This window comes from Argiope bruennichi, chromosome 2 (genome assembly GCF_947563725.1).
Source record: "Argiope bruennichi chromosome 2, qqArgBrue1.1, whole genome shotgun sequence".
NCBI classification, from domain to species: Eukaryota; Metazoa; Arthropoda; class Arachnida; order Araneae; family Araneidae; genus Argiope; species Argiope bruennichi.
This window is the reverse complement of record NC_079152.1, coordinates 62,242,992-62,265,702: the sequence shown is the minus strand read 5'-3', so window position 1 is coordinate 62,265,702 and position 22,711 is coordinate 62,242,992. Positions and strand designations below refer to the sequence as shown.

Genomic DNA, 22,711 nt, shown 5'->3' with positions numbered 1-22,711 from the left:
GAGATCTGTCTATCTAATAAGTAAGAGAAAATATTACTCCAAATAAAAATGTACAGTAGAGATTTCAATAGTTTAACAATCCTGTCACACGAATAGCAAATCGTACACAGTAAGTCAACTAATAATGCAACATACAATAATAGCTAGGAGGGTACAATAGCCTTATATGTTAAAATGATTTGCCATCTGAAAAAATACAAACTTGTATATCCTGATATATCTATACCACTAGGTTAATTGTAAATTTCATCAAGTTTATACTGTCCACTGACCAAAAAAACTTTCATCTTCTATTATAAAAATAGCTTGTTTCTATAAACCTAAACCACTCTAAAAGTTAGTAAATGATCCTTGGAACATCTTGTGTATGTTTTATGAAACCAGTAAGAAACAAAAGAGGTTCATCATATACCACAATCAAAGCAATTTTCTAATTAGTGTTTCTACTTTATTATAAAAGCTAGAAAATTGGACAAGAGATAATAAAATCTTTTCCTTGAGTTGTTGATAAGAAGTAAAAATTCTTTTTCTGGTGTATTTTCAATGATTGTGTGAAAAAAAAATACTAAGCTACTATTTAAGTAAAATTAGTACAATAAATTATACATGTATATTTTATTCATTTCCTGAAAATGCACGTAATTTTCCATGCTTTAAACAATGTAACTTTTAAAAAACTCTTTAAAAACAAAATACAAATGCTAACTGTTTCTACCATGGAAACATTTGTAAACAGAAATAAGTTCAAACAATAAAAACTTGAAAACAAATATATTTACTGGTGCCAGTAAGAAAAATATTTTGTAATACAGTACATTTAAATATACAATGAATACAACTTGAAACTCTAGCAACTTTTCCAATATTTCAATTTAGTGGTTTCTAAAAGGACAAATGTATTAATGTAGACCATGAAATTGCAGTTTACATCTGATAGTTTTAAGATATTATAAATGAACATTTAAATAAATTAAAAAATTTTGTCAATCTAATTTTTTTGAAAATAATATTAGTTTATACTCTAATATGCAGAGCTTTGCCTATTCATGTGCTGATAGATATTATTAAATATGAGAGAGGAAGAGAAAAAGCTAAATAACTAATTGATACAAATCCCATGCACTAACAAAGAGCACTTGACACTTTCTTACTCACTTGGAAACTACATACTTCAAGGAAACATCCAAAAAAGTTACAATTTTAAAATACTATTTAATAATAAACACATGAAAATGACAATGAAAGGTGCAAAAAACACTCTTAAACCATAAATATGTATATACAGCTATAAAACTTTGCATTAAAACAAACACAAAATAAAAAATGAACATGAATAAGCTACATATAAAATTTACTGCACTATATTATTACTACAAATAACATTAGTGACCAAAATTTCAGCATATTTTTCCATATTAAATTGACACTAGAAAAGATATTTTTCTTTGTTAGTACTGCAACATCTGACAATTTTAGAAAAAGCAGTATTAGATTTAAGAATCAGTAAAGATGGTGTACAATAATCAATAATCATGTAAGTACATATATAGATTTGTAGTTGAAAGCATTTGGTTATCAGTTCTACACTTACAAATTCATGGTCTAAGACTATTTGAGACAAGAGTGGGGGGGGGGGGGGGAAAGCACTACACTATTCTTGAAAATCAGAATTTTACTTATAATCCACAACTAAAACAATCATGGACATTTATTCTAAAAAGTAGATTCATATTACCTTTTTTAAAGCCTTACTAGACTTTGAGTTAAAATTATCTATATATAGAATAAAATCAAATATTCAACATTATAAATCAGATGAATTTCTAGAGCAGAAGTACCACCTACAAAAAAAATTCTATTGTCCAATTAAAAAAAGGATTTTTTCTTTAAAATAAAACTATACATTTAACAGCATTTATATGGCAAGTTGTGAGCAACCCCACATTGAGCGTAGCAATAAAATGTACAGCAGACCATACGTAGTCAGTTTTTTTCCCTATTTAATATATGTATACCAAATGTAATTCTATCTACATGAGTGACAAAATTCAATTACAGATCTAAAGATAATAAACGCATTTTAAACAGAAACATATTAAAATGAAACACTAAATGAATAAAGTAAGTAGATCTTTTTGTATGTATATAAACAAGAGATCTAAAGGCAATAACTAAGAACCAGGCTTTTAAAAAATTGATGAATTTTATACCACTGACTCCAGACTTTTGTGTTTAAATATAGTTTATGTTTTTTTGCAAGCAGAGTACTTGGCAAAAAATTATTTACTTAAATATAAAAAGTTTTTTTGGGAGTCATAGAAAGAACCCACTCTTCTAAAATCTATTCTTGGCCATGTAGATAGTTATTACATTCAATCTCTTTAAAATAAACATCAATAAATTCTAAATACAATATAAGCAACTATAAAACTCAAATGCTTTCAAAAACAAAACAAAAAAAATTGATAAGACAAGTCTAATAAATATAAAGACATAAAATGCATATATATGTGGGTGGAAATTAATATCTTCCCAAAAGCCAGTCATACTTGTAACTTATACAGGTTAATTCTATAATCACTTTTGGAAAAAACAATTAAAATCCAACCATTCTATTATCTGAAAATAAAGTGATTATACAGAAGTTTTAAAGTCATGTACTTGTGCATAGGGAAACAATGTACACCAAACAATAGAAAACATCAACACTGTGCTTTCAATGCCTTAATGATTGTGGATGTTCCCTAAGGAAGAGTTCATATGCTTCAGATATCTCATCAGAAATTTCTTCGCCTGCAGGGTCATCATAGAGGCTAATAATAAAAATACATCTTAAATTTGTGTATATTTTTCTGAAAAAAAAATCTACATATTTAAAACAATAAGTGCAATGGTAAGACTATATATAAACGCATTATATCAAAAGCTATTTATACATTCACAATAGCAATTTTGAGTGAAGAATCCTTTCTGAATCATGTGACCAATTATGAATATGGAAATTTAAATTCTGTGATTTTCTTCAGGCCATAAATTTGTTATCATATTTATTACAGAAATTTGGGATGGTAAACTTCCTTTGGGAAGATAAACATTTCTGTTTAAAGAAGCAGAAAAATTGTTCATTATACATTTTAATTATTATTCTTTTTATCTTCTATTAAGAAAAGAAATTTTAAAATTTCATCTTTATAATTTTTTAAACCGTGATCAGCAATTTGAGAATATGTTATCAGTACCAATAACAAAGACAGGAAAAGAATGTGTGCGTTTTGCATCTGAAATTCTTTTTCTGTAAATAATATTAAGCATTTTTTTTAATGCAAACATTTTTCAAGCAATACAGTATCTCAATATTAAATAGTTAAGCATTGAGTGGTATGGAAAACAAAAGGCCCATGCAATTCAGCAGTTATAATGTTTAATTTTGAATTTAAATAAAAAATCATTTTAAAAATCAAAAATTTATCATATGCATAATTTGTATTATTTCTAAATTAATATATTTGGACTAAATTATTTTTAAAAAAATGATACCAGGGTTCAGAAGGAAATTTATCTTGCCATCACATCTAAAGCTTAAATGTAATGGCAGGATAATTTACTCTTTTCTAGTTTACAGAAAGTCAAATTATCTGCCAAATCATCTAGTTAATAAGCAATTTACAAATAATTAGAAAATGTCTTGTTACAACAGATTCCAAAATCTTATTGGCATTATACACACAAACAAATTGTACACTAAAGCAAATACTTTTCACCAGCAGAGTTTTAAAATATAAATATCTAATTCTAGACTAATAAACAATTGAGAGAAAAAATTTAAATCTCAAAAAATAATGTGCAAATAAGTTTTATTTGCACAGAGACCAGTTTAGTTTTATTCCTTTGTAACTTTTAATAATTTAGAAGTTCACAGATATTATTGAAAAATTACTCATTACTTTAAATTTCAAAATACTTGAAACTGTATGAAAAAGTTTTAAATTTGTTTTACATGTATCATAAAGAAAATACAAAATTACTAACTCAAAATCATCTGCATCTGGAGGCATATTACTAGCATACTGAGACTGTAAAAACATGAGTTCATCTGCAGTCATAGGTTTTCCATCAGGTCCATACATGACAGGCTCATCCTATAAATTAAAATATTAATCTCACAATGTGAGAATTTTTCATAAATGGATAAAAAGGAATGAAATAATTTTTTCTAAGAAAACTGTATATAGACATTTAATACACTATTATGTTTCAAACAGAAAGAAAGCGTTTATTTTCAAACTCTCAATTCTTTTTTTTTTTAATTCCACATTTCAAAATTAAAAGAATATTTTTAATAGCTCTAAATCAATTCACAGAAATCAAATCAGTCTTCAAGTCCAATCTTGATATTAAAAGTTGTTGATTAAAAATAATAAAAAGATCTTATCAAATGACAACACTACTGATAAACTGCTAAATAGGTGGTTTCTTAGTTTAGGATAGTTTGCAAAACAGATTTCATAATTGAGGTTGCTGAATGATATAAAATAAAAGAATAAAATATTTTATGATTAAGAAAATTATAAAGTAAATTAAAATCTCATATAAAAATATAATTTACAATAATGCATAATATATTACTAGTATATTTCAATTTCCAAAATCCAATATGAAAATTTCAGTAATTTTGCAAATAACTTTTATAATGTAGCCTATTCTGAAACTTTCTTCAAGAAATGCATTACTGACATACTACAAATACATCCTCCCCCTTTTTTTTTTTTTTTTTTTTTTTTTCTAGTTCTTACAAATCTGCATTATTCTTTAGAGTATTGGGAAAAAAAATCAGTTACCACAGCAGTTGGAGGAGATGTTTCATATCCAGAATTTTCAGTGTGTGAGCCTCTTCCCCAATCACTGTCTCTGAGTTTGATCACACTATTGATGATATCTCTAATGTTTCTGAAATATATTATAAATAGTTATTTGCTAAACACTATTAAGAAAAAGAAATAATAAAAAGACAAAAAGAATTTAAAGCAACAATTTTTAAAATCACTTATTTTTTCTGCTGATAAATATTTAGGTAGTGATGTTTCCTAACTATTGAGAGTAATATTTTAAGGACAGTTGTAATTAATAAAATCATGTATTTCCACTATCTATATATATTCCAATTTACAAATATATTCTACCAATAAGTACAAACATCTTAGTGTTCAAAGTTCTGCTCAAAATTCTCATTTTTATTCAAAAAAAAAAAAAAAAAAATCACATCAAGATTTAACAAATGTGCACCATTTTCCTTTAAAGAAACCCATTAGAGTTCTTACAAACTTCTTCCAATGGGATACAATACTGGAATGCTTCTTTTAGAATGGCATGAAGCTAGGTCATCATATTAAATTGTAAATGACCAAGAAATTCTATAAAATATGTAGAACAGGAACACTGCTATCATGGTGGTGCTGTCTGAAAGCCCAGTTTTGTATGTATTTTGCAACATCACAAAGACAAAATATAATTTTTTGCTAAAACTCTTGGGTGATAGTTGTGCATAGTTTGTAGATAATTGTATATGTATTGTTGACAGTTTGATTTATACTTCAGATCAACCCTGTCACTGGAAGAAATACAATTTTATCACTGCTTTTTTAAATTTTAAGGTAGCAGATTGTTTTGAAATAATTTTCCCCAAAGTTTCTGTAGGAAGAGGTGGGGAAAAAAAGGGGGAGGTGGGTAGATATTGATTATTTCTCATAACTTGAAGATGTTTCTGTTAAAAATTTGTTTCGTTCGCTCACATGAGCTTTACTTTTTCTTGCCTTTACTTAAGCAATTGGCTTATTTCTGATAACACAATGTGCATAAAAACAAACAAAAAAAACATTGGTAAAGTAGTTCAAAATTGACATCGATTTTAATGGTTTTAAATCTTAAAAAAATCGTCACAATTGTAAGAAATACTGAACAGCAATGAAATTGATATTGGGATGGTAAGATTTTGAATTTTAAGATTGAAAAATATTTATTCTAGAATAATTTTCACTGAAAATATTGTGGAAAATTTGGATTAATTTAAAATTTGAAAATAAATATTTAATTTTCAAATTTTGAAAAGTTAACAATATTTCTTATGTTTAACCTAATAAACATAAAATATGGTTGAATACACAAATCCCTTTTTAAGATGTATGTATTAAAATAAACTAGTATAGATGAAAATTAAAGATTTTAATTTTATGACAGTGCAAATAAATTTTTTGGATTAATTTTCTCTGAAGTTTTTGAGAGAAAAAAGCAAAATATGTTAATTTATCACAGTTTGAAACAGGAACTATTGATGTACATTTTTTGACACAACTTCAGTGACTGATTTATGCTTGCTTTTAGATACTGTTAAATCAATATGTTGAAACAAATGGGAAAATGGTAAAAAGATATATATTACAATAAAAAAGAAATTTAAAACAAGAGATAAAAGTTCAAGGTTAACATTAATTTTAAAGCAATATTTTTTTTTTTAAATTAATAACAATTAAAAGTATTGCCCAAAAATGATACATTGAAGTTGTAAAATTTTGATTTCAAAGACAGTTTAAAAATATTTCTAGTAAGAATATTTGCTCTGATATTACTGCAGAAAAATGGCAAGATTTCAATCAATTTCTTTGTACAAAAATGTTCACAAAATTATGTTTTCAAAGGGTGAAAAGTTCTGTAAAAATTAGCTTAATTGTTTAAGAGGAGATGCAGAATATTCATATCTACACAGCAACAATGTTATTTTTATTAAGATTTTAGTATAAATTCAAACAGGAGATTATAAAAGAAAATTGATTACATTTAACAAATCCAAAAAAATGAAACCAATAAAGGCTTGAAATGATTAAAATATTTTTTTTTAACTAGTTTTGTACAAAGCTTATATCCATACAAGAGCTGGGCCGATTTTCAGGTAAATGTCATTAGTCCTTAAATAGATTTGCCACTCAAACCTGGAAGAAGAATTCCCCGTGTTTTCCTGTACATATATTCAAGATGCGAAGAAATGCGCTAGTAATAATGAATATGGTTTTAAGGAGTGGAAAAAGCAAGAAAAAGGAAACAATTTAATATTATTTAAAATAATAGCATATTAAAAGAATATTTATATTTACATGAAAAAAAATTATCTTTATTTATTAGCTAGAATTTAGCAATATTTATATAACAAAGGGAAGGGGTATATATCACATCTCAATGCTCTTTAATTACAGTCACACAAAATTAAGAACTCTGATCAAATAAAACACAAAACATTTTTGTTATGATACAAATTATTTAATGATTATTTAACAAACATTGCAAAACAAATTTCTTTTTTTTATCATGTGAGAACATGTTTTGGTTTGAGGTTTTTGAAGCCACAAAATGCGTAGGCAAAAAATTAGCGATTTATCTCTTTTGAGGCATCAATTTTTCACTTTTAGAGTTATTAGAAAATAATGCAGAAGGTTGGCGAATCATCACTAACTAAAGTTACAACTTGATTTCTAAGTTTTTTTTTTATTTTGCGCTAGCTAAATTGCTGATAAATATGGCTCCATTTTTTTAAAAAATCATTTAAATATAGAAATTTAATTTGTAATTCAAAAGTTTAAGTCAATGGCAACATTGTTGCATTTTTTTTTAATTAATTGATTTTTGCAAATTCATATATTTGAGCACAAATTTTTCAGTCATCAGTTTCATGGAGCCAATCATAAACAAATAAGTTATGGCATTTTTGCATGGCCTAACATACATTTTTTTTTTTTAAAGTTATAACACTTTTAGTGAACATATTTCCAATATATCATTAAATACACAAAAGTTCGAATGTGACGAAATCATGATTTAAGTTCAGAGAGAAACAAGTTTAAGTTAAAATTCAGATTTAAATTATTGTTCTAGAACTAAAAAGGTTTGAAATCAGTTTATTTTCAGACATTAAATTTGATGTTTTCGGATTTGACATGTCAATTTTTTCTGTATACGTTTTAGATATTAAATCCAACATCAATGATGACTCTTTTATGCTACACTTATTCTTGTACGTTTTCCTCTTTTGGCATGATTAGTAAATGCCCTTTTCCCATATTATTTAAGCTTATTATCTTCTTACAAAGTCAGCAGTACACAACAAATGGATATTTCACAACTTCTCAAACCCAATCAGCCAAATCAGGATTTTTTTAAATTCGTATTAATACGGACATTTAATTCGTATTAAATACGGACTTTGAGCAGCTTATTGTTAAAAAAAATATATCTAATCTACTTTGAATAAGATGACAGTTTCTCAAATAATAAACCATTCAATAAACTGAAGTACAATAGACAAAATATCACAACGATGCAGACTAAATGTTCTGACTTTCTTTCATGCAATTATAGATATCTTGTGCATGCTCATTAGCTGAACATTGGAAATCCCATTAAAAAAAAACTGTCTTGCAAACTGAAACTGGATTTATCTGTTCAAAAAAAAAAAAAGAAAAGAATGAAAGGAGGGTGAGTTACCGCATTACATATTCAAGAATGGCATTACTTCAATAAGAAACTTGCAATTCTCAGTATTTTCTCAGCTTTTATGAAAATTTTCAAATTTTTCTGCATTTCCATTTTTTTAGAAGATTTTTAAATTATCTATGCTTTCTACGGTGGTGTGGCAGCCCTATTAAATAACAATAATATATAGCAACCAATATTTTGCCAAAATAATATGTAAAAATTCAACAAGCAATGGAAATCAAAGTTATAAATAGGGGGGGGGCAAGCAGAAACTAAACTAATAATTCACGATTTAAAGATTAAGATATTTCAAGAAGATGCTTTAAAGAATGCATTTGATGAATCTAACTTATTTTTACTTTTCTGCAGTTCGGAAATAACCAAATAAAGAGAAAAGAGATCACAAGACAAGGAAAGCTATAAATAATATTCGAAACAAATTGTTAATTGAATTATAAATAGAAGGTAAATTTTGATTCTTCAAATACTTTTAAACCTAATATAAAGACATTAAATATAAGAAAAAGGATGAAATTTTAAGTAGTGTTTTACCTAGTACTTTCTGCACTATTAGCCAGATTTTTTAATGTAAACATAATGAAATCCATTTCTGGTGCTGCTCCATTATTAGTTATTTTCGCACGCTCGTAATCTTCCAGGTATGCACCAACAAGCTGCAAAATATAAATTAGAGAGTTTTATATTATATTGGGTTGGCAACTAAGTAATTGCGGATGTTTTTTAGAAAATCAAAGACAATTTTTTCATGGAACTAAATAACTTTATTCTGTAATGTATTGCCCATTTTGATCAATGACCTTTTGCCATCTTTCAGGCAGCATCATAATCCCACGTTCATAAAACTTCTGGTTTTTATTAACAAAAAACTGAATCAGGTACGATTTGACATCATCATCATTATTGAAATTTTTACCATTCAAGGAGTTTTGTAAAGATCGAAACAAAAAGTAATCAGATGGTGCAAGGTCAGGACTATATGGTGGATGTGGCAAAACATCCCAACTAAGCTCCAATAATTTTTGCCGAGTAACCAAAGATGTGTGTGGCCTTGCATTGTCATGATGGGAAACAACACCTTTTCGATTTGTCAATTCGGTCCGCTTTTCTTCAATTGTATTGTTTAATTTCGTTAGTTGTTCAATCTAGACATCAGAATTGATCGTTCGGTTGGGTGGTAAGAGTTCAAAGTAGACAATTCCTTTGTAATCCCACCAAACTGATAACAAAACCTTCTTTTGATGAATATCAGCTTTTGATGTTGTTTGAGTTGGTTCACCTGGCCTGCTCCACGATTTTTTCCGCTTGACATTGTTGTAAACAACCCATTTTTCATCGCCAGTTATCAGTCGTTTTAAAAATGGACCATTTTCATTACGTTTCTTTAGCAAATCGCAGCTGTTAATGCGCTGCGTTAAATGCGTTTTTTTCAGTTCGTGAGGAACCCATGTATCGAGTTTTTGAACATAGCCAAGATGTTTTAAGTGATTTTCAATGCATGTATGTGATACATGAAGCTTCTCTGCAATCTCACGTGTTGTACTGTGACGATCCGAATTGATTATTGCTTTGATTAGGTCGTCATCAACTTCAACTGGATGACCAGAGTGTTTTTCATCTTTGAGTGAAAAATCACCAGAACGAAATTTGGCAAACCAGTTTTGACACTGCCGTTCTTTTAAAGCTTCATCGCCATAAACAGCATATAACTTTTTATGAGCTTGCGATACATTTTTCCGTTTGCGGAAATAAAAAAGCAAAATATGACGAAAATGTTCCTTTTGATTTTCCATTTTTGAACTAACAGCAAACGAAAACGCAACCGATCAAAAAACTTTTTTTACTGATTGACAGCTGAATTGCCTACTATCAAATAACAAAATGTGTTTTACATTTGTACTACGTCTGCAAACCTAAAAATTCAACTGAAGCCATCTATGAGTGAAATCCGCCATTACTTAGTTGCCAACCCAATATTTTAAACCAACATATATATATTGAATACTTTATTAATAAGGCAAAAGAAATTACTTATATCAATGTATTTGTAACTATTAATCCCATTACAAGGCGAGTTTGCTATAGTTGAGACCTTAAGTGCTTTTGTATTTTTCAATATTTACAAAACAGCAATTAAAGTAAAACTGCCTTTATTCAATATATTTCACAAATTTCACTTAATTTGCCATAGATTGATAATTTTTTCTTACTTTAAATATGAGCCTTGGTATGTTTAACTGTTTTATCACTCACATTTTTTAAAGTAGCAATTTCATTTAATTTTTTGATAAATAATAATAAAAAAACACCCTAATACTTTAAATATAATGCATTTAATTTCATATAAGGATAAATAAGTTGTATTTCTTATAATTTTCTTCTACACAGTGATGGGAGTTAAATTTGGTTTTTGTTACATAAAATTTGTTTTATTTTATATTTATTCAAACTTACCTTTAATACTTGGCAAGCACATTTTAAATTATCAGGAGATGCGTAATTTAACAAAGTTTTAATAAGATTCGGCAAGCTGTCTCCAAGAATTGCTATTCTTTGTTTCATAACCTACAATAAAGTTTATATGAGTTTTAAAAATAAAAAAAAATTGAATAGCATGTAATATTAATAACTTTACACTATTTAAGCAATAAAATACTTTTTAAAATTCTTTTTCACAAATCAAGAATTTGCTGCAAATTATGTAAATCAGCAATTCACACTTCCCTGTTTGCTGAAAATAACCAGCTGCACACAAATTCATCAGTTCCAAATCTGTAGACTTTTTTTCTGTAACTCTGTATGATTTTTTTTTTAATGGTACATGTGCACATATTTTAGCAACTACCATATAATAAAAAAAAAAATGAAATTTAAGGCCACCATTTATGGTTAGCAACTACGGCTGTCAAATTAATGGCAAAGACTGATTTACTTTAAATAAAAAAGGGTTTTAACATGCTAATGATTTTTTTTAGTTTTAAATTAATAATTATACAGTATTAAGCATATTACCTCTAATTGAGAAAAAAGCTCGGCTGTAAACATTGCAAATCCTCTTAAATATGTGCCACCATCTTCTGCCTCAGCAAGAGCTTCTCGACGTTTAAATTCTTGATTACATCTTTAAATTAAAATAATTTTAATACAAACTATCAAGGAAAACAAAAGTTAAAAAATAATTAAATATATAAAATACATCTAGTAACACTAGCACATTTTTGTAACATTCTATGTTAAACATAAAAATAATTCATTATGGCATGCATATACCTGGTTAAAAGGACTGATCTGAAATTAAGACGATCAGGTGAGGCATCCAAATCATTACAAAGACATTTGCATAATCTGGCACCACTATAGCGTAGGTTAGGCTGCCTTACAGACTGAAATAAAGAAAAGCAAAAAAAATTTTTTTATATGCTTATTGAATATATATATAGATTCCTAAACTCAATGTAAAGATTTCTAAAAGAAAACATCAATGAGCTATTGCAGTTCAAACAGAATTTTGAGATGTTTAGAAGTATGAATAAATATTCATTCTGCAACATTTTTCAAATGACAAATTCAAGTTTCTTTTTAATTCATTAGTACAGTCAGAACCTAGGTCACTAAAAATTATTTAATTACAATTTATCTGATATCTGCAATTTGTCATAGAAGGTTTTTTTTTTTTTTTTTTTTTTGCTTTAATTCTTGAGAAAAATTTGTAGCATAATAATAATAAAACACAGCATAGAAAAATAAAAATTTGTCAATATTTATATACTTTAGAAGGTATAACCAATATAATTTAGATGCAAATCATTTTAAGAACATAATATAATACTCTAATTTAAATAAAGTATAGTATATATAGAAACAATGGAAGTCATCGAATCCAACTATTTAGGATTGATATTTTAATAATAAAAACAAATTTATAAATGAAACAAAAATTAGTTTTTAGGTCATTACAAAAGTTAATTAATGTCACAAAGCTGTTTAATCACAAAAGTAATTATTATAAGGAAATCCACAGAGTAATAATTACTAAAAAATTTCACCAAAAAAATGACATAAAAAAAGATTGCTTATTAATTTCTATATAAGCACATATTCTGTATTAGAGCCAGTTTACAAGTAAATATAAAGAAATTTCAATTCATTTTATACATTTGAAAAACATAATTGAAATATAAAATCAGGATGAATCAAGAATTAAATGAAATTAAATAAAATAATAAACAAAATGGAATTTCATAACATACTAAATATTTTCTTCAATGTTAAAGGAAGAAAAAAAAATTATAGGTTTTATTTACTTCATCAAATATAATGTTAACAATTGCCCTCATAGTATCATCATCATCAACCATTGTGTTTAAAGTGTGAGTTAATGGCTGAATTTTTCTTTCAAATTTGCCAGGGTTCATAGTTATTTCATTCAGAAAAGATCTGAGTTCTTCAACAGGATAAGAATCAGTTAGTTGTGGTTCTTCAGGGACCTAGAAAAAATTATTTAGAGTTTTAGGGAACTTGTATATGTACACGAAAACATTTTAACTATACAGAATTTAGAAATAAATTTTAAATTTAAAGATAAGAACAACTGATATTAAACATGGTTTGTAAAGCAAGGTATTGTATTATCCATGATAGGAAAGTCACACAATATAAATTTTTAAAAAATAAATAAAATTCCAACATTATAAGTATTATTGATAAACTATTTCAATAGATAATTTTATATTGTTATTGTTACAAGTATCAAGTCACTTGGAATTTCAATTGAATTTTATACTATAATTTAAACCTTTAACACTTCTTTGACAACCAAAAACTAACTGGATATTTTGCAAGTTAAATTTTTAAAAAGACAATGCATTTTACTTTATTAAAATTAATAGCTGCAACTTAGTAAAAATCTGTTTGTATTGCTTGAATAAAAAATTGCATTATGTGTGTTTTAGCCTAAAATATGCATAAACACAATGTGCCCTTCCAAGCTGCTAGAAGAGTGCTGAAGGTTAAAAAATATTTTGTGCAATGATTAAGAGATGGAAATTTTTTTCCAAACTATAATTTTTATGACTGAATATTACTTTTCTAATGTTCATGAACTTTAGCAGGACAATTATTTTATATCTGATTACCTGCTTTTGAGAAACTAGAAGCATTCATGCTAAGAAATGAAGAGATCACTCATTCATTCTAAGTCCAAACAAAATGGACAAAGTCTGTAAGGAGATGTCACAGCCCAAAATGAATGCGAGTAAAATAATTTTACAAATTTATCATATGGGAATGTACAAAGCAGAACTGAAGAAGGCTAAGCACTTCCTTGCCTGAATACATACTAATCAAAATTTGAAATAATTTTATTAAATTAAGAAATTGTCGGTCCAATATTTTCGATACACTACTTTATTACAATCAAGAAGAAAATCGTGACTTTTTTAATGAATAAAATTTGGTTTTATTCAAGCAAATATGAAGCAAGAAAAATTTACATGTTTCATGATACCTCGACATTCATCAAAATTTGAATTTATATAATTCTTAAGACTCATGTAAAACAATATCTTTTATAAGAAAATGAATTACAAAAATGGAATATATGCATTAGCTGATTTTAACAGGCTGTACGAGATTCTTTTTAATTACTAAATAAATTATCAACTACATTTTTTTTTGTCAACAAACAGGATTGCTTGTTACCATTTGCAACAGCTTTTCTTGTTATATCTCGAATAAAGAAGGACAACTTTTACTTTTTTCTTGCAATGATTGTTAGGAATGAGTTTTACATTAGATATAAATAATGAATTACTTACAATAAGCAGCAACTAATTTATAAACAAAGTGCAACCTTTTAAATCTTTTTTAAACAAAAATGAATTACTCATAGATTCTTTCCTTTGTGTCAAAAACTGATAATGTTCAGTATTGCTCCAAGATATATATTAATTGAAAAAACTAAAATTTAGTTGAAATGAAGACTGAAAAACTGTATGCTAAGTCTTAAATATTTATATAATTATATATCAGAACATATCTGTATGATATATTAATTTGCTATGTAAAAAAGGGAAAATACCCTTGGCTCAGGTCTGAAATTTCGGGGTACAAATTCTTTCGCATAAGGAGAAAGTTTAGAAGCACTTTTCCCTGTTTCAGCAGGAGAATCCATGCCACCATGGTTTTGACCAGAACGCCAATGATCTCCAGATGGAGATGCAAGATTGGTTAAATCTGAAAGAAATTATTTAAAGGTTTGAAATATATTGAAAATCTCTACTAACAATAAGAGAGATTGAGTGCATTGTTGTTTTACAGGACAGAATGTTAGAAGTAGAACTGCCAAATCTGGAACAAATGTAAATTGGGAGGAGAGGAAGAGATGTATACCCAAGAATGATCTTTTAAGTTTTAATAAAAAAAATAAAGCAACATTTTGATGTTTCCCCTTCATAATTGGTACAAATATAGCACAGAATTAAATTTTACATCATTCTAAAATTTAAAAAACATTCTTTTCAATGATATCAACTTAACTCAAGTCATTTTTGTAATTGCAATAAATATTTCATACTGAGTTTTCCTTTCATTGTTGATGATGAAAATATGATAGTATGGTTTATTTTTCCATGACAAGTAGCTTTAAAGCACACTTTTAGAACAAATGGTTTGAAATTTGTTTATACTTGCAATTATGAAATGACTGCATAAGTAATAATGAAAAATATTTAAGGTGCATCTATTTTTCAATAGTTTTAGTAAAATTTTTGTATTAATTGAACTTGAACCATTTTCATCTCAAGTTAAATTAAAATTTAATAAAAGGTTATAAAAATTAAAACAGTACAATGAATAGAATGGTGTATAACTTTTAAAAAATACATTTATCAGCATTTTGAAATTTAAAAATATTCTGCTAAGAAATTCATTATGAGCAAGCTATATAAAACATTTGATGGAAAATTTTCGCAAGCATCAATCTTCTAACCAGTTACTTGCCAAAAATAGTAGGTATAATTAATAAATATTTGTAAAGCAATGGTTTTAAACAAAATTCGTTCCTTCTACAATTTTTAGTATATGATCAATATATTTATGCTCGCAAAATATTTCTAAATGAAATACAAATGTATAAATATTAATAAATTTAAATAACTATTACACAATTTACAAATAAAAATGGCACTATAGTAGAAATTATGTTATTATTGACTAACAAAATATCCTAAAAACATAGCTGAAGTATTTTTGTAATCAAAATGAAGAGTAGTCAAAGTGAAGTACTTTTATAGTAACTTCAAATTTCCAAATTTTTTTTCACAAGATAAATAGAATGTAAAGTTTCATGGACATTAATTATTTCATATAAACTATTCTATTCACACTATTTCAAATATAATCTCTTAATATTAATGTTTAATTTTATGCAGTATGCTTACAATGCAGGAATATAGGTCCTGGGGCAATATGAAAGATATCTAGTTATTTCATCACAAAAATAGATAATTCAATTTATTCTCCGTGAAAATATTACTGCTATTCTTAATATATTTTTTATATGATAATTTTCATTATAGATATATCCATATATCATTATAGAATATTTATCATTATAGAATTATTTAGAATATAATAAAAATAAGATGTTATTCATATATCATTTTAAATATACTCTACAGGGATCTCTTAACATTAAAAAGTTCTATTTTCGATTCTTAGCCCTGTCCCTCCACACTCTCTCTAATTAATATATTTATACTGGATTTTTTCCCTGATTACCATATATAGAGCTATCTTATTAGAGAAAATAAATTTTCCTTTTGTTAATATTTTTATTATCTCTACTGTGTGAATGTGTTAGCACTCAACAGACCAGACCATTTGAACCAGAACAGGGATGGCGAACCAATGGCACACGGTACAATATTTTAGGCATGCCACCGATCAAAACGGTTTGCATTTTAGTTCAAAATAACAAAATTAAAAAACAAATAAACAGTCGATGTCTATGATTAAATATGTTAGCAAAAATTGTCATACACGCTCGATAAGTTACTCAGCTGCAAATGTCATCGTTCGGCATAGTAAACCTTTTCAAGAGGAAGAGTTTTTGAAAAAAGCCCGATTGACATGAGCGTCCTCACTTTTTGATGATTTTGATAAAAAAAGGTAAGTTAATTCAGTGCATCAAAGATATTCCTCTATCTAGAAACACAATAAAAGAAAGAATCTTAAAACTGGTCGGAAATGTAACAGATCAACAAAAAAATGACATTAACTCTGCTCCTTTTATGCAGCATCTTGAAAAAGTACCGACGTCACTAAATCTGCACATTTAGCTGTTTCTGCTTAATATTGTGTAGGAAATGTCATTAAGGAAGAATTGAGACAACATCCTTGCTAACAACCACAAAGGACACAGATATTTGTAAGGCTGTTAAAAATTCCCTTGCCGAGAAAGAAACTGATTTGAAAAGAATTTTTTCAGTAACAACTAATGGTACTCCAAATATGGTGGGGAAAAAAGAAAAAAAAGTTTCAGTAGTTTATTTCAAACAGATGTAGGACATTCAATTCTTAAATTCCACTGCATTATTCTCCAACAAGCCTTGTGTGCTAAGAGACGTTTAACATCTCTTAATAATGTAATATAACTTCATATCACCGCAGGCTTTAAATAAGCAAAAGTTTTATGCTTTCTTGGATGAATGCAACTTGGTGTCAATCCTAATGTAAGTTATTTGTCATCTAATCTGCAATAACAGAAGTCACACTAATGTTACTTTAATTTGAATTACACGTATAAGTAAAACATTTATTATTTTACAGAATTAACAGTTTATCATTTGCAAGATAGTTTATTACAGTATATATTTTTTCGTAGTAAATAAAGAGTTTTGAGTTGTTAATATTTAATTTTATTATTTTCCCAATAATCACAAGTCAAAATTATTTGAAGGCACATCTATACCTCATGAAACATTTTTTTATAGAAAAAAATGGTCCATTGATCCATAAGGGTTCGCTTCCCCTGAACTAGAACTACGCTCTTGACACACACACACACACACATATATATATATATATATATATATATATATATATATATATATATATATATATATATACACATACATACATACATACATACATACATACGAGTAGAAATATGCAGATCAGAGCAATTTTTCAAATAATTAAAAATTAAGTAAAATTTTGGCATTTTCCCTCATAAATTCAAAAAATATTACAACATAAAAATGATTTTATACTGTCTTAAAATCTTTTCAATTACAACAAAAAAAATTAATTAAAAAAATTTTTTTAGTTAATATATTTTATTTTTGAAGTCAAAATGTCTCGTTGCTTTTTTATTTTGTCCTAGCCCCCCCCCCACTGCCATTGTTGATGAATGGTTCACTCTAGCTCAACTCAACATATTATAAACCTCACCAAACATTTTCATAAAATTTGCCACTAAGTTACACAAAATACTTAATCGAAATTTTAGGCAACTTAACAAACTAACTCGGCATCAAATGAGATTTATTTAAAAACAAACGGGTAAATAATAGTTTAATCCCCTTCTTTGCAGTTGGCGATAACGCGCCAAAGCCGGAACCCCTGTTTTCTCTTGTCTTTGACTCCTCCGAAAAACACGGATTAAGCTCTTGGTTGGCGATCTTTGAAAAGTGCGCCAAGCAGGGGGTTAAACTACGATCGCACCAAACAAACTTTCTTCTGTAGCTCTCAAAAAATATGGATAAGTTTTACAACCAATGACTTTAAATAGAAATACAAGTATTAATTACTTCATTTAATGACAAAAGTTAAAATGACACTTGTGTATTAACCACATGCCATTAGGGAACCTTTGACTTAACTGTATACCACTAGGAATTAATTGTTGGCAAGCAGTTAACACACTAATACTTCTCCTACAAATTATTACTATTCTGTCCTCAATTTGACTTTAAAAATATCTAGAACAAAATGTAAAAGAATGAATGAGCTGACCAAAAAAAATATGGTACAATTGCAAATCAAATTTAATGGTATAATTCAAAATATAACAAAATAATTTTGTAATATTTGAGAATTTTTTAAAATGTTTGTACAATTTATTCGCCATTCAGATCAACCATTAAATATTCTTTAGTTTTAATAAAAAATTTTACATGCTGCTAAAAACACAAATTGATTGCATAAATAAGAAATGTTCATTAAAAGGCAACAAGATTTTTTTTTTCATAATATGCTTAGCCCTCAACAAAATTAAAAGAATTTAATCAAAATAAAAAAAAACTATTTTAATTAGAAATACAGCACATAACAGAATCGCAGAAATGGCATTTTGAAATTATTACTGAAACAGATTTTGACCTATAACATACATTTCAGATTATACTTTTCTGTGTGTGTGTGTGCATCAAGATTCATAATCTAAACCAACAATTTAGATTCTTCCTATTAGAATCTAAATGAAAAGATTTTTAACTTTCTAAATTAATGAAAAGTAGACATATTAAATTAAAATGGTTTCTGCATCCTATAGCGATTCCAAATTTTATCAAGCAATTGAGAACATCACCAAGGTGGTTGCATCATGTGAAATAGGGGTTAGTTAATTTGAAAATTGCCAAATAAACCTAAGAATCACTATTAAGACTTAGGAGTCTTAGCAATTGAAAAGTTTGACGAATTTAAAAACATTTACATAAATTCTCAACTAATTCAAATAAATACTTATATTGAGAAAAACAACAAAAATTTAAACTTTTTAATCAGAAAGTCAAATTTTTAGGACTATATTTATCAGAAAAGTAACAAAATCCATATTCTTATACCTTTTTCTGGAATTTACCAGTGAAACATATAGAATATCAGAAATAGTAAAAATAATCATAAAATACCACAGAAAAGTAAAAAATCAATTCATTATCTTATAAGGGAAGTAGGATTAAATCTTGAAATACATAAACATTCTTTAAGACATAAAATTTGCACTATAGAATGTATTATAATGAATGTAAATAAGTATTTATAATATAAAATGCATGAAATTTTACATTAAAGCATGAACTTCATATTTTAAAGAAGCAAATTAATGTAACAAAATATGAAATTTCTGAATAAAATGCATACCGAAGATTCTATTGTCAAAACTGCCTGATTTTATAGATAGCCTTAGAGAAATTTTCAAAAATTTTGTCACTTTTAATTTTGTACTTTGAGTTTGCTAACAACAAAAAAGCACAGTTTTAAATTATTCAGAAGAGTCTTCACCTTGCAATGTGGGAAAAACAAATTCTGTAGTTTATGTACTACTAAATGATTAATTTTATTTTTAAATATGCAAGTTACTTGATTTTCAAACTAAAAATGAAAATGTTAACTTTAAATATTCTTTAAATCTTTTAGCCCAGAATCAAATTCATTTACTTCTATAAGTATTAAAAAGATATATTTAAATAGCATCATGTAATAGCCAATTGTTTTTTCCAATCTGAGAAAAAGAAAATATATATATATATTTTAAATAAGATAACTGAAATCTCTCCTGTTGTTAATAGCTTAGCACAGCTAGATTTATTATAGCACAAATCTCATATTCAAAATCTAGGTTAAATAGAAATATGTAAATAAATGACAATTCCTTAGGAACCTAAATTATAGTATACACACATAATTAAAAAAAAAAAAAATCAATTATACTGAATCAGAAATTCAGTACTAGTTTAAAATATATTCATTTATGCACCATAAGTGAAACAAATTTATTCAAAAAAGTTTTCATAGTGTTAAATGAACAAATTACAATGAATCCTATATTAAGTTCTAGATATTTATATAAATATATATCGATTCCGGTATCAAAAGTGGAGCATCAATTTTAATGATCTACTAACTGAAAAAAAAAAATTCCAATTCAAGAAGAATTTTAAAAAGAGAGATCAAAAGCAATAAATTCCTTTAGAGGAAGACACATTCATCTTAAAAAGAAAACAATGATAAATAATCATCATATTTATAGCTTTCATGAAATGAAACAGTGCCGCGTTCACACTATTTACAAAACGGAAGACAACGTAGCAGACAGTAAACACGCAAGGCACATAAGATCTCTCAGAAAATTGAACTTTTTTTTTTCGGTTAAAGATTGACAATTCATACAATGAGAACAATTTTGAAAAATAACACGAGAAATGTTTACCTCTAGGAGCAGGGTGCCATGACGTTTCCGGGAATATTCCATTTGTATTTGTACCTTCTGTTGGTACATAATCAGGGTTTGCATACGTGGAATATGAGAGAGGACGACGAAGTTCAGTAGTTTCTGCAGGTCGTCCGCGCCCATAACCAGTGGGCGTACCGTCATTTTGTTCCATTCTCTTAAAATTTGTAAAAATTTACAAAATAATATAAATGAAGATATTTCCTAGAACCCTAAAACTGACTGCATTTAACAAAAGTGTTGCCAAGGGTCATAAAAGAAAACTACAATAAATGAATATTCAGTTTTATCATTTCACTTCTAAACTGGAACAAAAATTATATCTATTTCAATTAATTTTCACCATTATTTGATGATAAAATTAGAGTTTTTAAAATAAATTTAATGATACCTACATGAAAAAAACTAAATTAAAATAATAAAATGACGATGGGATGTCTTGAATATCCCTGAACTTCAATAAAGTGTTAAAACTTTATGCCCAATTAAATGAGTGTCGCACTGTAACTTTGAAGTGGATGTTAGGATCGAATTATTTATTTCTAACTTTGATAAGCTAGAATAGAATACTTTTTAATTGCAGACAACTTTTCATGTTTCTGTTTCTGGAGGCGTTTCTTCATAATTAATCTGATAAAAAGAATTTTGTTTTATTTGCTAGACATACATTTTACTAGTTTATACATTTGGGTACAATATCAAGATAAAGGGATGGATAATATAACTTTGAAATGCTACCAGTTTGAGACCAATTAGCTTTCCAAGCTTTTGTAGAATACATTTTACTGATATATTTTCTGTATATCAGTCATGATAGTAACTCGGCAGAATTTCAAATCTTCTCACCTGTAAGAGAATGCAATCTTACCGCAAAGCCACTGTGGTTTCATGGTGGAAAGTGTATAGTAAGCCAAGTTGAATTAGAAAGAAAAAGAAAGACAGTTAACGCCATTCTTTCTTTCGTTTACTTTTCTTAAGGTTATGGCATCGGCTTTGTAAGTAGATTATTTTTGTAAAATAAATTTTCAGTTGGTTGAAAAAAAAATGTGACTTGGCTTTTTTTTTGTTGTGACTTTTTAGTTAGAGTATAACTAAATAATTTTCGAAGCTTGGGAAATTGATTAAATTTCCTAAACGTAAGTCATAATGTGGTTCCAACGGATATGATTATGAATTTAAGGTTAATAAGAAACTCTCGTCGGGGAGTACCGGTTTTTTTTTTCGAAATTATTTAAATTTTAATCAAGATACGAAGCTCTGTTAGACCAAATTTTACAAAGCGTTGTAATGAGTTTTAAAAGTTTCAAATAAGAGTAAAATAAATACGGAAATCACCGAAATAAGACTTGGCGTCCTGGCAGAGAGATAGCGCGTCTTCCCCGTGATCTGGGCGTCCGGTTTGGGCATGGATGTTCTTCCATTGTTCTATCTGTGAGATGTGTGAATGTGCCCTCCTGCACAAAGGGGTTGTGCAAGTGAATGAGTGATGCGTGAGTGGCAAAGTCGTGCTCTTGGCCCTAGTTGATGCTGCTATAAAAACAAGAGACGCTCCCCCTCCGGCTTAAATCGCTGTCTTCGTAACAGCGGGCTTGCCCGTGGCAAGTGCCATAAGAAACAACAACAACTTTCATGTAAATAAAGATCGCTGCAAATTTAATATAAATTCCACTAAAAGATCTATTAGACGTTTTTTGCAAATCAAGAGATAATTTATCCTTTAACGAATTGTATTGTTTGATAAAGAACCAAATCTGTTAGAGATTGTAACATCAGTGATTTTGATATTTCTAAGAAAGAAAATTGGTTGTGTGTCAGCTATACATATAAAAAAAAAAGGTTTTCTTCAGATATCTAGCACCAAAGAAGATCGAAGGTGCTTGCAATTTCTGTGGTGGAGAAATGGAAACCGAGATTCGAATAGAATTTATTAGCATGCAA

General features: G+C 27.4%; 1 protein-coding gene across 1 annotated transcript; it reads right to left on the bottom strand.

Annotated features, from left to right (window-relative positions):
- Positions 1-754: 754 nt before the first annotated feature.
- LOC129957153 (polyadenylate-binding protein-interacting protein 1-like) lies at positions 755-21,040 on the bottom strand. The gene is made up of 10 exons (XM_056069328.1): positions 20,753-21,040; positions 14,618-14,772; positions 12,843-13,025; positions 11,809-11,921; positions 11,551-11,659; positions 10,993-11,103; positions 9,073-9,194; positions 4,839-4,947; positions 4,030-4,139; positions 755-2,813 (listed from the first exon to the last, which is right to left on the bottom strand). The coding sequence occupies exons 1-10, from the start codon at positions 20,925-20,927 to the stop codon at positions 2,717-2,719; spliced, it is 1,284 nt and encodes a 427-aa protein (XP_055925303.1). The 5' UTR covers positions 20,928-21,040; the 3' UTR covers positions 755-2,716.
- Between the last annotated feature and the right edge of the window lie 1,671 nt (positions 21,041-22,711).